The 12,694-nt window shown below is 36.8% G+C and overlaps 1 protein-coding gene across 2 annotated transcripts in view; it reads left to right on the plus strand.

Moving 5' to 3' along the window:
* LOC105805412 (lipid phosphate phosphatase-related protein type 1) overlaps positions 1 to 12,694 on the plus strand; it is a 347,088-nt gene that overhangs the window by 307,320 nt on the left and 27,074 nt on the right. For both annotated transcript variants that reach the window (XM_012638306.1, XM_012638307.1), the window contains exon 4: positions 9,984 to 10,116. In XM_012638306.1, coding sequence (XP_012493760.1) covers positions 9,984 to 10,116 — 133 coding nt within the window. The remainder of the gene's footprint in view (positions 1 to 9,983; positions 10,117 to 12,694) is intronic.

Consider the following 12,694-nt stretch of genomic DNA (forward strand, 5'->3'; position numbering starts at 1 on the left):
ACATGACATCACCAAAGGGACAAAATAAAGCACCGGTAACTAACCCCAAAGAAATAGAGAAGTATAAACTGCCTGACAAAGAATTCGAAATAACTGTTTTAAGGTTATTCAGTGAACTTCAATACAGAGACAAAAATTCAATATAATGAAGAAAACAGTAAGTGACTAGAATGAAAAATTTAACAGAGATTGAAATAATAAAAACAAATCAAACAAATTCAAGAGCTAAAAATTACAATGAACAAAATGAAAATGCAGTAGAGTATCAACAGCAGAATTGATCAAGCAGAAGAAAGAATTTGTAGACTGAAGGATAGGTTATTTGAAAATATACAGTTAGAGGAGAAAAAATAATGAAAAATAATAGAGAAAGCTTACAGGATTTATCAGAAAGCATCAGGAAAAACAAATATTCAAGTCATAGGAGTTAAGGAGAAGAGAAAGACAAAGGGGTAGAAAGTTTATTTTTTAAAATAATAGCAGAAAAATTTTCAAACCTGGAGAAAGATGTAAATATCCAGGTACATGAAGGCCAAAGCTCTCCAGTCAAACTCAATACAAACTGTCAAAAGTCAAAGACAAAGCAAGGGTCCTGAAAGCAGAAAGAGGAAAGAAGCAAATAACATATAAGGGATCTTCAAAATAGCTATCAGCAGATTTCTCGGCAGAATATGTACAGGCTAGGAAAGAGTAGGATGATATATTCAAAGTGCTGAAGGAAAAAAATGTCAACCAAGAATAATGAATCCAGCAAAGATATTCTTCAGTAATGATAGAAAGATAAAGACTTTCCCAGACAAAACCTGAGGGAGTTCATCACCACTAGTCTTACAAGAAATGCTAAAGGGAATTCTTTAAATGGAAAGAGATGATGCTGAAGAATAACATGAAAACATCTGAAAGTATAAAACTCACTGGTAAAAGTAAGTGAACAATCAAATTTAGAATACTATAATACCATAATGGTGGTATGTAAATCACTTATAACTTTAGTATGAGGTTAAAAGACAAAACTATTAAAAATAATAACTACAATAATTTTTTAAGAGAGATGCAGTCTAAAAAGATGTAAATTATGACATAAATTGAAAATGTGTGTGTAGGGAAGTGGAGTAAAAGTGTAGAGGATTTTTTTTTTTTTTGGTAATCAAAGTTAAGTTGTTATCAGCTTAAAACAACCTGTTATGACTATATTTATTTTAAGCCTCATGGTAACCATAAAACATAAGCCTATAGTAGAGATTTAAAAAATAAAAAGAATCCAAACATACCATTAGAGACAATCACTTTACCACAAAGGAAGATAGCAAGAGATGAAGAAAGAAGCAAAGGGTTTATAAAACAACTAGACAGCAATTAGTAGTAAGTCAATTACCCTGAATTTAATTGGATTAATTCTACAATCAAAAGACATAGAATGGATAAAAGGATGAAAAAAAAGACCCAACTATATGCTGCCTACAAAAGACTTACTTCACCTGTAAGTACACACATAAAGTGAAAGTGAAGGGATGGAAAAAATATATGCAAATGTAAACTAAAAGAGTAGGAATAGCTATACTTATATCAGATAAAATAAACTTTAAGTCAGAATCTGTCAAAAGAGACAAAGACAGTTATAATAAAGAGGTCAATTAAGCCAGAGGATATAACAATTTTAAACATATATGAACCCAAATCATAGCATCTAAATATATAAAGTAAATATTAATAGATCTGAAGGGACAGATAGACTGCAGTACAATAGTAGGAATCTTCAACATTCCACTTTCAGCAATGAACAGATCCAAATAAAAAAAAATCAATAAGGAAACATCAGACTTAAACTACATGCCAGACCAAATGGACTAACAAAAATATACAGAACATTTCGTCCAACAGCTGCAGAATATATATTGTTCTAAGTGCACATGGAACATTCTTCAGGATAGATCATATATTAAGTACAATAAAAGTCTTTAAGATCATATCAAGTGTCTTTTCTGACCATAATTGTATAAAACTAAAAAATCAATAACAAGAGAAACTTCAGAAATTTCACAAACACATAGAAATTAAACAACATGCTCTTGAGCAACCAATGGGTCAATGAAAAAATTAAAAGGGAAATTTAAATATTTCTTGAGAAAAAAATAGAAATACAACAGACTAGAACTTGTAGGATACAACAAAAGCAGTTCTAAAAGAGAAGTTTATGTCAATAAATGCCTACATAAAAAAAAGTTCTCAAATAATCTAATATTGTATCTCAAGGAACAAGAAAAATGAGAACAAACTAAGCCCAAAGTTATTAGAAGGAGGGAAATAATAAAGATCAGAGAAGAAATAAATACTAGAAAAACAATAGAAAAGATCAATAAAATGAAGAGTTGGTTTTTTGAAAAGATAAACAAAATCAATAAACATTCGGCTAGATTAAAAAAATGAAGACTCAAATAAAATCAGATGAGAAAGACATTACAGCTGATATCACAGAAATACAAAGGATCATAAGAGACTATTAAGAAAAAGATAAGTTCCTGGACACATGCAACCTACCAAGATTGAAATTAAGAAGAAATAGAAAATGTGAATAGACCAATAATGAGTAAGGATATTGAATTGGTAATAAAAAGTCTCCCATCAAATAAAAGCCCAGGACTTGATGGCTTCACTACTCAATTCTACCAAACATTTAAAGAAGAACTGATATCAATTCTTCTCAAACTCTTTCAAAGAATTGAAGAGGAGGGGCTACTTCCAAACTCATTTTATAGGCCAAAATTACATGTCCTTGTCTAATACCAAAGCCGCAAAGACACTACAAAAACAGAAAACTACAGGTCAATTTCCCTGATAAACACAGATGCAAAAATCCTCAACAAAGTACCAACAAACAAAATTCAACATCCCATTAAAAAGATCATTCACCATAAATGAGTGGGATTCATCCCAGGGAGGAAAGGATGGTTTAATACATGCAAATCAGCAAATGTAATATATCATATTAACAGAATGAGGAATAAAAAACCATATGATCATTTCAATAAATGCATAAAAAGAACTTGACAAAATTCATTATTTCAAGATTTAAAAAAAAAAAACTCATCAAATTGGGTATAAAAAAATACACCTCAACACAATAAAGGCCATATGTGATAAACCCACAGCTAACATCATATTCAATAAAGAAAAGGTTTTTTTCTCGAAGATCTGGAATAAGAAAACAATGCCCACTGTCACCATTTCTATTCAACATAGTACTGGAAGTCCTAGCCAGAGCGGTTAGGCAAGAGAAAGAAAGAAAAGGTATCCAAACTGGAAACGAAGAAGTTAAATTGTCCCTGTTTGCACATGACCTGATCTTATATATGGAAAACCCTAAAGACACTACCAAAAAACTGTTAGAAATAATAAACAAGTTCAGTAAAGTTGCAGGATGGCTTTAAGACATCATATTATACTCAATATGTACAATTTTATCTGTCAACTCAATATGTATGATTTTATCTCCAATTCTTAAAAAAATAGAATAAATTTGTGAAGAAATGCAGCCTAAAAGATAACACACCAAACTGGTTGCATTATGTTTGAGGGTTATATTTGCTGTTTGGGTTTCCTTGTTTAAAAGATAACTTTTTCACGATAGAACGGTTATCATTACTTAAAGCATATTCAGTGTTATGCAAAGGTTATATGTCAGTTGGGATTCTAGCTTGCATACTTGGGGGATGAGAGATGAACCAATGGAATGCATTTGCAGTTCATTCATTGCCAGATCTAGTTTGGCCTTGACTATCTCTCACTGGAGGATACTCTCGTTTGCCATGAGTATTACGACGTATGTTAGTCAACAATCAGAAAGGCCAAAGTAGGCACAACAACCAGGTCCAAAAACATGGAGAGTCCTGCACGCCTCAGCTGCTCTCTGAGCAGAGTAATAGATTGAGGCAGAGGAGTGTAGCAAAGGTACAGATGGAAGAGCCCAGCCATTGCCAAAACCAGAGCCACAAATCTGCCATCATACACAACATGGCATCTGACGTGAGCTGAAAGCTTGGCAGAAAGAGGAAAGACCCCTTACTTTCATGATCTCCCTCTCTCCAAGCAGAATCAGGCCCTGTATGGGACTATATGACCCAGTGAATGGACCCCTATGGGCAGTCAGTAAAATACAGGGAAATAAATGTTCCCGAGGCCCATTCATTGGCACATGAGAACTGTATTGTTTTATCAGCAACATTTATGTCCATCATAGCTTTAACTGAAAGCCAAGAATATCTCACTACATTTTAATTATAAAATTCCCCCCTCCCTCCTTTTATTTCTTAAGCAAATATTCATTATCACTTAATATATTCCAGCATTATGTCAGCATCTAGATATACACATTATCATATGCCCTTCGCTCTTTTTCTTTTATGCTCTCTATCTCATTTGTGATTTGAATGCTGTTGGCTGACAGTAACAATCCTTGTACCACTTACCACTTTTGACATGAGAGTCTAAGAACATTTTATTTGTGGATTTGAGTACCATACCCTTTTGCATAAGTTCTTTTTAGCCTGGTATACCTTGGAATGATTTTGTTAAAATCCTCATGTGTCCACACTCATGCGTTTTAATGAGAATAGGTTGTGTGTAAATTTTCTCACTCTACATCTTGTTTTGCCCCCTTGTGTAATTAGTGGAAAGCCTCACTGAATGGAGAATTTCTAGAGTTTGCACATCTCCTTTCCTATAGAGCAAGAATGTTTTGGGCTTCTGAAATAGCTGAGTCAAACAATGCTTATTTCTTTGATTAGATAGTCTCGTGTGTCCGTCATTCGCTCTTCCATTTCTCTGGTTTATTTTTTAATCATGTGTAATTGCACGACATTTCCAAAGAAAAAAGCTTTTTCTATTCTTTTACACATCACTCAACACAACACTCTGTCACCAGGTGTGCCCCCTCCACACACCCCAGGCAGTTCTCCAGTGGACACCAGCTGGATGTCCTTTAGTTTAACTTAATTCTGACTCTATCTACCTGGAGACAGCATCAGATCTCGCAGGTTGAGGGCTCAGTTGATGAGACTATCCCCACTTCCAAATCCACTTGCAAGAGGTAGGTTGTCACCTACATTTCTGACCAAATGGCTATAAACCAGGGTTCCTACGACCCCCTCCTCAGGTTCCATTAATTTGCTAAAATGGCTCACAGAACTCAGGGAAACACTTTACTAATGTTTACTATAAATGTTTATCATAAAATGTTTCAAAGGATATAGATGAACAGGCAGATGGAAGAGATGGATAGAGCAAGGTATGCGGGAAGGGGTACGGAGCGTCCATCCCCTCTCTGGATGCACCACCCTCCAGGTACCTCCACGTGTAAGCAGTCCTGAAGCTCCCTGAACCCAGTCCTTTTGGGCTTTTCATGGAGGCTTCATTATGTAGGCCTAAGTGATTAAATCACTAGCCATTGATGATTGACTCAACCTTAACCCCTCTCCCCTCCCCAGAGGTGGGAGTGGGTCTGAAAGTCCCAACCCACTAATCACATGTTGGTTCCCCTGGCAACCAGCCCCCATCCTTAAGCTATCCAGGAGCCCACCAGGTCACTTCATTAGAACAAAAGATGCTTCGGTCACTTGGGAAATCACAAAGGTCTTAGGAGCTTAGTCTGAGGCACTGGGGGCAGAAACCAGTATGTATATAATTCTTATATCACAATACCACACGTTGTATGGCATGTATCATTTGTATTCCCCCACTATGTATCTGTTCACTTCTGTGTTTCCAGTGGTAGCATAATGCCAGGCACAGAGTACATACTCCCTCCCCCAAATTGTTGTATACTGAATGAGTAAATAAGTAAATTTAGTAAAAGAGATAGTTTATTTAGTGAACTCGTTATTTAGTCCCTGATTTTTAATTATTCTTAAGCAATACATCAAGAATTCTGTGATTTCTATATTCAGAGAAATTAAGGTTCTATCCACAAGTAGATTCTTTAAGGATTCAGTTGAGCCTGATGTTTACCAGGCTCTGTTCAAGGCACTGTACAAGGAAAGGCAAAACTTCCCTCAAGGAGATCACAGACAAATGAAGAGGGATATACAAACAGTAATTCAGTTAATTGGGTAGAGATCTGTATAATGTGCTTCAGCAGTGACAGGGGCCTGACAAAGTTTCCACCTAAGGCAGTGACATTTTCACTGGATCTGGAGAGATAAATGATACAAATCATTTTTTTTTCTTTATCGTCTGCTTAGTGAAACCTGTATTCTAAAGGACCTTCATTAATCTGATACACTTACTTTGTTCAACATTGAGCAACTACTTTGTACTTATACTAGGCTAGGCTCCGGGGGTACAACCAAGGATGAGACAAACAAGACACCCCCTAAGAAACACAATAGCATGTAATCGTGATAAGAGCTAGAAAAGAGAAGCACAAGGTAAGAGATTCAATTAAGTACACCTAATCTAGTCTGTAGAACCAGGGAAAGCTCCCTCAAGGAAATGCTATTTTATTTATCCAATCATGCATGAATTTCTCCCCATCTGTTCACTGAGATGAAAAACGGTTGTGCAGTTTCATCATATACATTAGGGACAAACAAAGCCTCTTGGCACCTTATTTTGGCAGAGATGGTTCTTACGAGAAAAGAGAGAAAGCTGAGTTCTTAAAGGCGTTTGAATATTTTTACATGGCAGAGCATCAAGTCCTTGTTAATACCAAGGGATGTTAGGCGCAAAGTATTTGTAACTTTGCACAGGCGTATCAAGACACTGCCTGCCAAGGTGATCTGTGCTGGGCTGTTGTTTGCCTGTGACCCTGAACTCTGTCTATTCCCGCCTGCTTTCCACCCCGGTTCACACTTGCTTGGCTCCTCTGTGCCAGTGCTGAGCCCCTGTTTCGGATTTCGCTGGCGCCCCTTGGTGGATTTCTCTCTGATTCAGCCCCCAGGGTACCACGTTATTCTATACATCTGCCCCAACTCTGCTGGGGCTGGTGCTGAATCCCAAGGAGCCTCCAACCCCAAGGAAGCTTTGTCACTTTTTAGAGCGTGACGGTGCTGTAAAACAGAATCTTCAGACTGAAAGGCTGAGGATCATTTTGTTCAATTAAAAAAAAAAAATTCTGGCTAAGATGTAGTAATAATAAATTTAGTGCTAGACTAAATGTAGCTACTAAAGTTTTTAAAATAGCTTTCTGTCAAAATACTTAAGCTATTTTGTGACTCTTAACAATCATCTTAGCCTGTACATTTAATGACTTCTGTTTTTCGATGGTTCTTTGTTATCCTCTCCCTTCCCCATTTTCTCTCTAATGTCAGCGTGAACCAGTACCGTCCATTTCAAGGTCACTGCATTCAGATTTAGGATGTCTCCAGGGAAGCGGGTCGTGAATCCAAGAGAACTCCAAAGGCCTCGCTGAGCTATGGGGCTGTCAGGGGCCTCATTGCCTATAAGACAGCAAGAATTCTCTAGACCACATAAAATGTGCAGTCTACTTTTCTTCCCTTCTAAATAAAATTCACATTAAACCTTTTTTTTTTTTTTAAGAGCAAAACATTCCAGATTCTGGGCAGGTGGTGGGAGCAAAAATGAAGATATCAGTGGCCGTCGATGGGAGGAACTTGGGGTCTTTAGGGCTAGATTGGCCTTTTCCATGTGATGGGTAAGAACTATAACAGAGGTCTGGATCAAGTGCTTGTGGAAAAGGGAGAAGGTCCTCCTATAAATAAAGATGGCATACTGTCAGTACGCAACAAGCAGTGGTCGCCTAGCTATGAGGTACATTTGGCATTAGGGATGAAAACTGACTGGAGCAAACCTGGTTTTCCTAGAGGAGAGAAATCCCCTCCTTCTACCCAAAATCGCTGGCCTCTTAGCACCTTGTAATGTATATAAGACATAATCTGATGTTACAACATGTGTGTGTGTGTGTGTTCCTCAGCAGATTATGTACTTATGGAGGACAGGATTCTTTTATTTTAACCTCTTGGAATCTGCTTCCCCAGTGATCTGGCGAAGTGCTTTTTAATGATAATATAATGGTAACAATGATGACAACAATGTGAACGCAGTTCTTATTGAACTCCTGCCTCTCATATAGTGCATATTATGTTCCAGGCACTGTTCTAAGCAATGCATATACACACACGTGTGTGCATGTGCATATGTGTATATATTTGATTAGACAGAGACACTCTCATCCTGACTGTACAGATAACTGAGGCACAGAAAGGTTAAACAATTTGTTCAAGGTCATCAAAACTAGTAAGTCACAAACCCTAGCTTTGAAGCCAAGAAAGTCCAGCTTCAGAGCTCTTCCTTTTAACTACCACATTGTACATAGTAGTGACTCAGTAAAAAATAGTTGCTAAATGTGTACTTAACATTGAGGAAACAAAACAGGTTAAATGCAGTATGCCTCAAATGCAGAAAGACTCACATCATGTTAAAGAATGAGATAGAATAGAGCAGTGGAAATAGAACTGCGGGTCATATTCTATAGTTGCTTCCAACACCGTCTCTCTGGCTGTGTGTGTACAAGTTCCTGAGACCCTCGGTTTCCTCACCCATAAAGGGAAGGGAACAACCTTTACAAATGATTCCAGTTTTGAAATTTTATACTTTAATTTCCATTACCCGTGTGCTTTTTATTAAATCATCATCTTTATTCATCTAAATAGATATTCCAAAATGACAGGAGGAATATGAGATATGGGAATTCTTAAAACATTGACAAGTTTTCTCTAAAATCATAGGTCTGTGTATAGCAAAGAAGACTATCTATAAGATCGCATTCTCCCAGGTCAATGTTGAAATTAGGATTAGGAAAATGAAAATGGCATATGACATGGTAGGAAATATGGACTTTGAAACCCAGTTGACCTGGATACTAATCCCAGTGCCTCCATGTGCCATCTGTTTGCAGTGGGTAAATTACTTAAACTTGGTGAACTTTCACTCCTCACCCATAAAGCAAGGATAATTACAGTAGGGATCTTGTGAGCATGAAAAATACTATGCTAAAGTGCCTGACACCCAATATTCAATAGATTATAGTAATTAACTTTTTATTCTTCATTGATGGGTCTCAGTCTTCAGTTGTGGCAGTGTCAGATTTGGTGAAAACCTGCCTCATGCCTGTTCCTTGTTGTAAATGAGAATATGCTGTTCTACAAAGGTAATAAAGAAATATAAGATATGGTCCCTGCCATTAGGGAGCTTCCAATCTCCTAAGGGTATTATGATTTAAATGGTAATATATATATTTATTAGTTCAAGATAACAAGAGAGAGGTGCCAATAATAAGCAAGGGACAGTCAACCAGTTCACAGTAGGAGAAATATCTCTCAGGCAAACATGATCAAATAAGGATTCTTACTGTAAATAAGGGTAGTATTGCCACATAATGCAGTAGGTAAATCCTCACTTAAGATGCAGTTTCTAAGAACCTATCTACAACATTAAGTGAAACAAACAAAACCATTTTTACCATAGGCTAATTGATATAAACAAGTCTTAAGTTCCTGTAGCGTATACGGTATGTCATTCTGCTTACAGTCCGTTTTCAACAATGATATGTTGTTAAGTTACAGTGTTAAGTGAGGTCTCACTTAACTTGTGATGTATGTACATAATGCCTTCTTGGGCACGTTGGCTGAATCATTCCTCATCATTGTAGCTCACACACTGAGTTAAAAAAAAAGATTCAATCCCAGCATGATCCTGTCATAAATTCGATTACGATTTATTATTTCAAATTGTCTTTATATGACCTTAGAATTTAATATTATAGACTTAGCTCCATCTGATATGATCAGTTATTGCTTTCTCTAATTCTTTTGAGGTGCTAAATGCAAACTACTATCTCTCTCTCTCTCCAACATGATATCCTTTAAAAGGATTGTGGAACCTTAAAAGTTATTTAAGAAAATAAAGCCATTGGTCCCTCTTACGAAATAACTCTTCAACTTGACATTTCTTAAACATTCCTTCCCCAGATTTTTATTGGTGAAATATCCATGTATTTCATAAAATCAACAAGAGAATCCCTGATTGCTCAGGAGAAAACAATTCTGACCGGAGAGTGCTGTTACCTGAACCCATTACTCCGAAGGATCATAAGATTCACAGGTGAGTACAAGAGCATGCTGAACTGAGCCCTCACATGTAGGTACAACTTACAAAAGGTGAACACGCTTGATAAGATAAACTATGAAACTATCAACTTTAAAAGCAAGGGCTGCTTTGGGGATTTTGCAGGAAGTATGGAAACAGCCTGATCCTAGTACCAAGCCAAATTATTGACTCTTGAAGCAGTACAGTACTTATTAAATTGTCTTATGAATGATTTCAATTGTGATTTTTTTTCACTACATAGCATTTGTCTCAGATTCTCCTTGGACATATATTTTCATATTGACTGCAGGATGCTATATACCCTGATCTGAAGCAGACAAATGTAGGGACACCAACAAAATGAATTTAGAAATAATCAAGTTTCCTGACCAAGACTTCTTATCTAGTAATTTTGTTATGCAGGAAATTTAACAGGGTGGGAAATGTCATCCATCAAGGTTTTTTTTTTTGAAAATAATGCCTTTCCAAAGTTGGAAAACAAATACTTTTATTGCTCATTACAAGGAGTAATGAAGACATTTTCTATGTCCCTCTAGGACTTTCATAAAAACTCTCGAGGTGCTATGCATGATGCTTATAGATATGGGAATGAATGTGTATGGGTATGGGTAGGAATAGAGCTCTTGCAGAGTTCCTATGCATTAAGTACTCTATTAGATGATAACTATTACAGTGTCCAAATAAGATCCTGTAAATACCTACTTATCAGATTCTCCTGGAAGCCATGACAAAACTCCCAAAGTGTGAACATGGGTGATATTAAAACAAGCTATGATACCATTTAGAACACACAGAACTGACAACTAAGAAAGGGAATGCCAGAATATAGCATGCTTTTAACAACCTTTTTGGTAATCCTTAATCCTTTTTTTTTTTTCCTGTTGTAGGAATGGGTTGAATTTCTTCAAGTAATAAGCAAATGACCATCTCAAAATCAAATATGCAATAACTTCTGATTGGAATGGGAATGAGGGAAGTAGCATAGTGGCAAGCCTAAGAAAATCTAAATTAAAAGAAGTAACCCTTCAAGTGTGTCCATCCCCCTAAGCATTTGTACCCCCATAATATGCCGAAATAAAAAATAAATAATAAAAAAGAAGCACCCCTTAACATTAAGATAGTCTCAGGTGTTTACTGATGGTATTTGCAGAATAAAAGTTTTTGCAGATTATGGAAGTCTGTAGTTGACTCATCGGATGTACCCTGATCAACATGATGCTGCTACTGTCTAGTTCATTCATTCCAGACAATAGTTCCTTTCAAAGATGTCCAGAGTTTGATCAATTCACAGAGTGGCTAGGTAACAAATCATCAAGGGATAAAGAGGAGGAGAGTGAATATTATACAAAACGCTGAACTAGATATTTTTTACTTCATATAATCCACCCAACACCTTGCAAGGTATTTTATGGTCCTAGTTGTACATATGAAGAATCTGATAGAAAACGGGGTAAAGTGACTTTTCCCAAGGAGTGTGCATATACATGCATGTACACATGTACGTAATTTGATTCAGGGAAGAAGATCTTATGATCAGTGTCTGATCTAGTTTCTACAAATATAATGAAAGCTGGCTATTCAGAACAGAGGGTTATTACAATTAAATGGAGTATCTTTAAAAGTCACTGTTATTTTTCCTTGGCAAAGGTAAGTCATACCTATTTGTAACCCACTCCAGCTAGGAAAGGGTCCAAAAAATAGAAATTTTAACTAGCATTTGTCATTTATATAGGCCTCTGTGCATTAGCAGAGCAAGTCTTTGTCCATTGAGGGATGTCAGAAGACCCCTACCATCCAGGAATGAACCCTCCAGATTGCCTTTCTTGTGTGCCTGTAATTCCCACTTGAGACACTACATTGGGCTGAGGCATGGCTTCAGGAAAACCACTGTTAAGTAGAAATTTGTCACCTTGAAGGAGCATCAAATTCTCATAGTCATAATCAATGACACATTAGTCCATTTGGATCTATCATAATAAACTAATAGCTGGATCCTGGGGGCATAAGCCGGAGACATTCCAGTGAGGTCAGTTAGAGTTCAGCAGCATGAGGTGTTGTTTGCAAGGAAGGGGTACTAGAGCAGAGAGATAGCTAACAGGTAATGAGTAAAACTTGGAGAATTAGAGGAAACAGCATTGAAAGGCAGGGGGGAATTGCTGAGTAAAAAAAGACTTGCCTCATGCTTTCCTTCTTTTGTCATATAACACCAGGATCTGCTCAGTTGCTGACGTTGAAAACCTAGGGGACATCCTAAGCCATCTGGGGACTTGTTAGGAATGCTAATTCTTAGGCCTCATCCCAAACCTATGGAATCAGAAAATCCGGGGTTCTAGCCTGATCATCTGTTTTAACAAGTTGTCTAGGTGATTCTGATGCATGCTAAAGTTTGAGAACCACTGGTGTAGGGCATTAAAATTTCTTGTCTCTTTAAGTGGTCTCCCTCCATCTTGTCTTGCAACTTCACTTCATTCACCCCAGCCCCACAGAAGTACCATCTATTGACCATTTTGCATTGGTTAAGACCATTGATCTTTCTGAAGCAGAAATATGAAGAATAAATCATTTCTCTGCT

Source organism: Propithecus coquereli, unplaced genomic scaffold, assembly GCF_000956105.1.
Source record: "Propithecus coquereli isolate 6110/MARCELLA unplaced genomic scaffold, Pcoq_1.0 Scaffold128, whole genome shotgun sequence".
Classification (NCBI taxonomy): Eukaryota; Metazoa; Chordata; class Mammalia; order Primates; family Indriidae; genus Propithecus; species Propithecus coquereli.